This window comes from Protopterus annectens, chromosome 8.part0 (assembly GCF_019279795.1).
Source record: "Protopterus annectens isolate FY-2018-M chromosome 8.part0, PAN1.0, whole genome shotgun sequence".
Lineage (NCBI taxonomy): Eukaryota > Metazoa > Chordata > Ceratodontiformes > Protopteridae > Protopterus > Protopterus annectens.
The window spans coordinates 438,492,939-438,502,195 of record NC_056741.1 but is presented as its reverse complement, the minus strand read 5'-3'; the positions used below and the strand labels follow the sequence as shown (position 1 = coordinate 438,502,195).

General features: G+C 37.0%; 1 protein-coding gene across 1 annotated transcript in view; it reads left to right on the top strand.

Annotated features, from left to right (window-relative positions):
* Positions 1 to 8,963, top strand: part of LOC122808858 (protein S100-A6-like) — a 117,188-nt gene extending 108,225 nt beyond the window's left edge. The window contains exon 3 of the mRNA XM_044079956.1: positions 8,665 to 8,963. Coding sequence (XP_043935891.1) covers positions 8,665 to 8,811 — 147 coding nt within the window. The 3' untranslated portion in view covers positions 8,812 to 8,963. The remainder of the gene's footprint in view (positions 1 to 8,664) is intronic.
* The last annotated feature ends 294 nt before the right edge of the window (positions 8,964 to 9,257 follow it).

Below are 9,257 nucleotides of genomic sequence, written 5' to 3'. Positions count from 1 at the left end.
TTTAAGTCTGTCCTGATTGGACATGGCCTTGTACGTCAGGCAGAGATCACCTCTGAGCAGGCGGTATGCTACTGAATAGAGCTGAAGTTTCTTTAGTCTGGCAGAATAAGACATATGTTGGAGACCCTTGATCCTTTTGGTGAGGTACTTTTGTGGTCTCCCCAGCTGTTGCAAATGCCGGGTGAGGTACATACCAAATGGGGCATTGTACTCAATCATGAGTCTGATGAGGGAGGAATATAGGGGTACAATGACATCCTTGGATCTGGATGTGAATCCCTTCATGATGAGGTGTGCAAGGTAGAATGTTTTTCTAACCACTTTAGTAACGTGGGTGTCAAATGAGAGGTCGCTGTCTACTTGGGTCCCTAGGGCTCTGATTACTTTTTCCGTACTCAATGGGTTGCTGTCTATGTGATAATTTGTGGGTACTTTGTTTTTTCCAAAAGGGATGACTAGACATTTTTTGGCATTTAGTTTAAGGCTGTGACTACGGCACCAGGTGTCCGTTTCAGTGAGGCCTTTTTGTAGGATGTGTGTGTCTGCTGGTGTATCGACTATGGCGCCTAGTTTGCAGTCATCTGCGAACTTTGTCAGCCACAGCCCTCCCATGTTTGCTTTAACATCTGAGAAATAAATGCCGAACAAGAGGGGTCCCAGGACAGATCCCTGTGGGACACCACTTGTGACTGGCTTTGAGTCTGACATTGCTCCAGTGATTTTAACTTTATGGGTTCTGTCCTTTAGCCAGTTTGCAACCCATCTAGTGACATAAGGGTTTACTTTTAAGCTGTTTAGCTTATCTATGATGCCTGAGTGGGGTATTTTGTCGAAGGCCTTAGCCAAGTCCAGGTATGCTGTATGGACTGCTTTGCCCTCATCAATGGCTCTAGTGACTGTTTTGAAAAAGTCAACCAGGTTTAAAAGGCAGGATCTGCCCTTTACAAAGCTGAACTGGGTGAGGTCAAGTGTCTGTAGGTCCCCTATGTCTCTGTTTATGAGTTCCATAATGATTCTTTCCATAGCTTTGCAGACCAGGCTAGTTAAGCTTATGGGGCGGTAGTTTCCAGGGTCTGTAGAGGCACTCCCCTTGTGGAGTGGGACCATTGTTGCTGCACATCAGTGTTCAGGTACATATCCCAAAGTAAGGCTAAGGTTAAATAGCATTTTTTATGTGTGGGTTTAGCTCCTCTTGGAGTTCACGTAACACGCACTCCGGGATACCATCAGGTCCCATTGATGCTGTGTTTTTTGCTTTGTTTAGGGCGGTTCTCACTTGGACATCTGAGATGACAGGGAGATTACATTCAGCTGGGATAAGTATTTCTTCTTTTGGGGGTGAAGGAGTGGAGAAATTTTTTTGATTTGCATTCCCCCATGTGGCGGGAATCATAGATTTCATTAGTGGCCCTTACCATTTTTTGTAGTTTTGTCTCTTTGATCGTTTGCTCAAATGTTGAAACCATTTCCTTTGTCTCTGTGAACCAGCCTCTACAGTGTTTCTTTATTTTGTATACAGCCTTTTGTATTAGGATTTCATCAGTGTTGGCTCGTTGTTGTGTCTTAGGTGGATCGCTACTAGTTTTAGGCTGGCATCTCATAATGTGTCCGCCCATCCTTTTTGTAGATCCTCATCTACATTGAGGGTTTCTTGAATAATTTACAGCAAATAAAGAGACAGAGCTTCAGGCCTTTACTGGTAGTTCAGAGACTTAGGCTTGCGATCTTTTTAATTAGGAATATTTGAGGTCTTTCTAAATGTATGACATGTCTAGTTTTACTCAATAATTTGCCTGATCAATGCTGAGCATAAGGAATTGATAACCTGTTTTAGACCTTGATGATCTTCATTTTACCATTCGTTGGACTAAATAAAAGGATTTTCTAACAACCGTTGTTGCATGATGGTCTCAAGAGAGTAAGATACCAACCCAAGTACTTACATCCCTGACTACCTTTTCCTTTTGCAGTGGTGTGTGCTGTCTATACAGTATAATGAGGGGGCAGGCTGTCTATCAAAAGCGGTGATATCACATGCTTTAGCATTAATTTGAACCCATTTTTAGAACACCATGAGTTTACTAGGGAGAGTTAATTCTAGAGGATTTGGATGTCATAGAGTGACTTAACAACAACCCCCAGTTTGCAGCCACTCGGAACCATTGTTAGTCAGAGGTCTTGGCTCTCTGCTTAAAGATCTGAGAAGTAAATAGTATAAAGGAATAGGTCCCAACATTGAGCCCTGTGGGACACCACTGGACACTTACACATTCTGTGATGAGGCACTTGGATCTTGCACTGTACGGGATCTGTTTTTCATCCAATTTGCTACCCATCCTACCACATATGGTTTAATTTTTACAACTAGCCCAGTGTTTTTTAACCTGGCAGTTTGCACAGTAGATTAAAGCTCTTGCTTGAACTGCTTCCAGTAGCAATGCATAGGGTTTGAATCTTTCAAACTTTACCTGCCTACTAAGTGATCTTGAGAATGTCACTTAACAAGCCAGTGCTCTGGGACAAATGAGACTTTGGGCAGGGCTCCTCAGTGGTCTGATGGATTGGTTGTTTAGTAGCTACAGTATCTGTGAACATCTGTTTAGCTTATGTATGATGACAGAATGGAGAACAGAGTAGAAGGCCTAGGCCATGTCAAGATATGCTGTGGGTACTCCATGGCTATCATTTCCAGACTCAGTAACCCTTTCAAGGAAGTTTACTAAGTTAGATAGGATCTATCTTTCACAAAGCAAAACTGGTGTAAAGTCTAATACGACTCATATTCCCTCACTTTATAAGGTCAGTTATAATATGTTCTATGGTTTTGCAGAAGAGCTATGTAAGGCTGATAGGTCTGTAATTGCAGCATAAAATTCCACATATACTTGAATTTCACAAAAAAGCCACAGAGAAGCAAGGACTCATTCCCCAAATATTTATTCTTAGTGCTTTCATCTTAGACATTGACAAGACTTCAGATAAAAATACAAACCCAAATGAACCTTAAATATCCTTGAAACTAAATGACATCAGCATCTCATTATGTCTTTAAAGAAAAACATCCAAAACATACCCTAAAATTCATGTAATAAAACACGTTAAGAAACATATTAATAAGAAAATCAAATATACTAAACAGATGAATAAAACCAACAATAATTATTAAAATTATCTACATTCTGCTTTTAATTTTAAAATACAACCAGTGAATGCCATTTCATTCAACCCAGGCCAGCCCACTGCTCTCAAATGTAAAATCCAGTACAACTCCCTTTGCCCAAGGAATAGCTGCCATGGTCCAACCCTGGGATTAGGTTTTACTTGCTCAATTACCACAAACTTAAATTGATGTTCAGGGAAGTCTAATAAATGACGAAATAAGGCATTTGTCATTTTTTTCTTATTTATCTCATAGATGTGTTCATAAATATGTGTTTTTAATTTGCGTTCAGTCTTCCCAACATACAACACTGGGCAACATTGGCACAATGCCCCATATACTACCCTGAACTGTTACAGTTGTACTTCCCTTTAATATTCAACTTGTATCCATTAATATCAAAAAGTTCACTATTGTTGATATAGGGATAGAAATGGCAACACCCACATTTGGACATCTGCCAAGACTTTTTATCTTTAAAGTTATGTGGGCAAAGTGGCCTCTCCATGAGGTTCTTTAAATTGTTACCCCTCTTATATACAACCACAGGCTTAGAACCTATTTTGTGCCTTACCACACGGTCGTCCATGAGCACAGACCAGTTTTTAAAAATAATGTCCCTGACCTGTTTGGAACCAACAGTAAATCTCGTAATAAAGGCCAGCCTAAAATTTGCATCAGCATTTTGATGGGTAGTCAGATTACTTTCGTAAACCATATTAGTGTGCTCAATAGAGTTATAAGAATCATTAACTCCCAAACTCATTAAGATAGGCACATAAACCCTCCTCCCTCACTTATTTATCACTTCCATTTTTATCTCCTTCACAAATTCCCTTGGATAGTCTCTTTAAAGAAACATGGATTCCAACAAGGCACATTCATTTATAAAATCATCAAATAATGATACCACCCTGGCAGCCAAACCAAATTGTCCTTTGACAACAGCTTTCTTTTGGGACAGAGGGTGTGAACTATCAAAATGCAAAAATGTGTTAGAGTATGCAGGCTTCCTGTAAATGGTAGAAACATATCTACCATTAACAACATCTTTGACCAAATTTAGATCCAAATAGCTAATACATTCCTCATTTAGCACATGTGAAAACTTCAAAAACTCAGTAGCGTTGTTAATGTACTCCAAGAACAGCTCAGCATCACTCTTACCACCCTTCCAAATGATGAACGAATCATTCAGGTATCTCAAGTACAATACACAATTCTGAAAAAGTACATATCCAAACAAAATTCACACATGACAATACTGGCATAGAGGGGGCCACAGGCTGCCCCCATTGCTACACCTCTTTGTTGTAAAAATATTTGTTTGTCAAAAAAGATGTGATTATTGGTCAATACCAGTTCCATCATTTCTACATATAAATTAATGTAATTTTTCAATAGGCCCTTCCTAAACAAATATTATTCAAACCAATTCAAACCCACATCATGAGGTATAGATGAAAACAAATCCTTAACACCAATAGTTAAAAAGAAAAATGCTGGGTCAAATTCTACCAAATTACATTTACCAAGAAAATCCCATGAGTCAATACATGAATGTTATTAATTTTTCAAAAGATCTTTTAATTTAATATCTAAAAATTTGGCAAAAGTAGAGATAATAGAATTGCAAGCATCAAATATTGGATGCATAGTGGGATCCATCAGGTCCTTATGTAGTTTAGGCAAGCCAAACATTGTAGGTATAACTTGAAAATTCACTTTCAAATATTTAAAATCCTGCAAGGAAATACATTGTTCTAAAAGCATGTCACTTAATTGTGTCGAAATTCTAGCATATGCAGTGTTAAGTTCATTTATGGAAACTTGATAGTAGGCATCACTAAAAAGAATGGAATGCATCCTATTAACTTAATCTTGTAAGTCAATAATTACTACCCCCCCTTAGGCTGCATAATTTGGATTTTCATTTGCCGCAAACCTCTGAGCAATTCCCCTTCCTCACAACTTAAATTACTAGGTATATTTGTTCTACCTTTTGACACATACCTTAAATCCACTTCACATAATTTTTCAGCAGCATAAGAGTGGGATGTAATGGATGGTTGGATATACTAGACACCCAAAGTTCATTCCTGCCATGTTCACAACTATTATTCAGCATAATTTTAAAGTTCATTTTCCTAACAAACAATTTTAAATAGAACAAAACATTGGCAATGTAAGTTCTGGCCCCTGGTGCATATATAAACCCCTTCGCAAACAAATTCTCCACATTAGAATCAAAGGCATTGGAACTGAAGTTAAAAACTATAAAGTCCCTAGTGCTATTCACAATAATACATGGCATGTTAGAAAATGTCTCTGTTATTTCAGTACTCACAACCTCTGGTAAGAATTCCAACTCCATCCATTGTTCTGCATTGGAAAAGAAAGTTGCTGACGAGCTGGGAAGTTCTGGTAACTGTTCTGATATTTCTGGGTTTGGCTGTGAATCAATTATTTTATCATTTCCAACCAACATAACGCTAGTTGTTCTAAAGGGACGTTCACTCCTTGTTCAGCCCCCTCATCCATATTCATGAACTTAGTACTGGCACAATCATTGGCCGATGGTTCAAACTGATTCCCCCATTACTGGGAAGGTGATGGCAAAGGGTATGCCTTCTTAGATAAATATTCATGCTGGTCCCTGTCTGATTTTTTCAGTTTACTAAGTTTAATATTAACAATATGATTGTCAATGCTTTTGAAAACCTGATGGTATTTCACTTGATATTGTTCAAAAAGCAAGTCTGTAGTAATAACTGAATCCAATTCCTTGATCTCTTTGATTAACTCCTCTACTAATTTAGTGTTATGTTTAACGAGCACCTCCATGTACTCGCACCCATGGCGGTCAAACAGCGTTAACAGATTATGATGTAGTGGTGAATCCCTATTCATGCCAGAGGGAATTTCCACATTCTTAAACACTTAGGGACTAAGTTATGTTTAATGCATTCTAATAAATAAGCATTTTCAGTCTGTAATTTATGAACTTTTAAAAGTTTTTGAGAAAATAAGTCTAAACTATTTTTTAATGTTCTGCTAACTTGAGGAACCACACGCTGAGAAATGATAATACCTTGTTGATGCCATTCATTCAAATTAGAGCTGCCAGGCAAAAAAATACCAGAAGATACAGTCCAAACAGCCCCATCACCTTGTCCAGAGGCTAAAAGACTTGCCGAACTGTTTGCATTCCTGTAAGGCTGGTTAGGTAAAGAACTGGACCTCAAACCAGCCAAGGTATGTTGTTCTACTTCTGCAGCCAACGAATCCACTTTCTGGGTAAGTTGTTGAATCAGCAATGTTAAGTTACCTGGTGTCCTGTTAATAGTAGTGGGTTCAGTTTCAAGAAATAGTGTAGGAGTAGGTGAAACTCATCCTGAAGCCATCCATGTCAGCAAAAGACAAACCACAGCATAAAATTTCACAAACACTTGAATTTCACAAAAAAGCCACACAGAAGCAAGGACTCATTCCCCAAAGATTTATTTTTAGCACTTCCATCTCAGACAATGACAAGACTTCATCAGATAAAAATACAAACCCAAATGAATCTTAAATACATTGACCAAAGAGGATTGTACTGGATTGTATGTCTGAGAGTGGCAGGCTGGCCTGTGTTGAATGAAATGGCATCCACTGGCTGTATTTTAATAATGTAGATAATTTTAATAGTTATTGTTGGTTATTAATTCATCATTTTAGTATATTTGATTTTGTTATTAATATGTTTCTTAACATGTGTTTTATTACATGTATTTTAGGGTATTTTGTGGATGTTTTTCTTTAAATACATAATGAGATGCTGATGTCATTTAGTTTCAAGGCTATTTAAGATTCATTTGGGTTTCGATTTTTATCTGATGAAGTCTTGTCATTGTCTGATACGAAAGTTCTAAGAATAAATCTTTGGGGAATGAGTCCTTGCTTCTGTGTGGCATTTTTGTGAAATTCAAGATCTGTTAATGCCCAGGTAGGTTGTAAGGCCACCGTTAGAGAGGGGGCATCAGCATTGCAGTGCACCACTCAACAGGGTCAAAACCAGTAGCTAAATCTAGGTTCAATAGTTTGAGTGAGTCTGCAGGGACATGTTTGACACTATTACTTAAGCTGGAAGGTATATTGTCTGGTCCCACAGAAGAAGCATTTTTTGTGTTGTTTAACCCTTTCAGAAACAAAAATTGTAAATTAGTGAATGAGAACATTAATTCTTCTAGTGGAAGAAGCCGCTTCATTTTGGTTTCACATCTGAGATTATCCAAACTTCCAGTTTTGCTAAAATCTGTGTACTTTTTCTTTAAACTGAATTAATGTTGAGTTTTTGCAAAGAAAAGTTACTACAGTAGGTTATAATGAAAATAACATTAAATGTGACAAAAAAGGAGCACTGCTTTTGTTTTTTTTTTGTTAAGGGACAATTAAATGACATCTATTTATTGCATCTACAAGCAACATATTTCAAATATTGCCTCTTTAGTCTGCTTGACTTTACATAGAAAGGAAGGATTTTAGTTACTAAGGAGCAAAACTTAATTATTCTACTCAAAGCACTTACATCATTAAATCTCCATAAACTTCTTGTTTTATAACCACTTGTGGCTGAATGAAAAATAACTCGATAACATTCCAGTCTACAATCTATGTCAGTGATTACTCATCTTGACAAAATACTTCTTAGTGAAATCTTCAGATATTTTAGTTCTTTTAAAATATATTATGTTGTATTTTACATATGGTAACTTGTTATGATGAATTTGATGAGGACAGATCAGTGACAAGTAAAACTGTACTATTCTCAACCACAATCAAAACATATATTTAAATGTTTTTTCAAATATGCTACAATCAGTAAAATAAACTATAGTTCTAAGTTTACAAGCTTTTCTTTTTACAGCATTGACACTGAGAGTACAGTAATTTCATCTGTATTTGGTCAGACATAAGCCTTGACTTTTAGTTAATAAGGTGGACAATAAAAACAGGGTACCTAGACATAAGTGAAGCAAAACCAGGAAAGACTATCATGAACTCCATACAGAGACCAGTGGTCATGACTGAACTTCACACTGGGCAGTTGTGAGAAAAAAATGTTACCATTAAGCCACTGAGTTGCCCAGTCAATAAATGCAATACACTGTAATGGAATACAAGGAGATAAAATCTCTGTCTGCCTATCATTAAAAAAAAATAACAAAAATAACATGTGGATCCCAATTCAGAAAGATCACATTTGCTTAAACAGAATTAATTTATCGTTTTTGTAATGCATGACCTGCACCAAGAAATGATAAATGCTGATATGCTATAAAAACAGAAAACTGGTTGTATAAAATATTTTGTGCAAAACAAAGTATCCTCAAAAATCCCTAAGAAAACTTATTGCATTGCATTCTATATAATCTGTACCCTGAATATCAAAGTAGTTTCAAAATGCTAGTACACGGTTCTTATTTTAGTACTAAAGGTAATTTATTTTTCTTTTCCAACAGCTAGGTGACAAACAAGTGGAAAAAATCTTGCGTAAATTGGACCAAAACAAAGATGGGACTATTGACTTTGAAGAGTTTGTGAGCATGGTGGCTTGTATGACGAAAGCATACAGGAAATTCTTTGAATCAGAAGAACATTGCACTTGATAAGATAACAATGAGGGCATTCAAAAGCAGCTCTTACAAAATATTTCCTATGTTGGCTGTAGTGGTAGATCAGTGTCTCTCATACAGTAGCAAAGTTAGATAGTGCTGCATCTATAATTCATGCTGACCAATAAAATTTTATGCATAACTTGGGTCTGTCTGTATGTGAGTCTTTCTTATTTTTATATTCATGTACTCCATATCACATCATGAAAATGTTTAGAAAGAGAAGCTGTAAAGAATATGTTCCAAATGTTCAAATATATGGTTTTCAGGCAAAACTAACGAATATAGGTCAGACCAAAGTATGACGTGACTGATTCATATCATGCCCCAAGATTAAAAAAAATCAGGGTAGCATTGTAGAGAGGCTTCCACTATACTGTAATGCTACACTGACCGTAGTTTCCAGGTCTGACTCATGGCATGATATCACACTGGAGAAC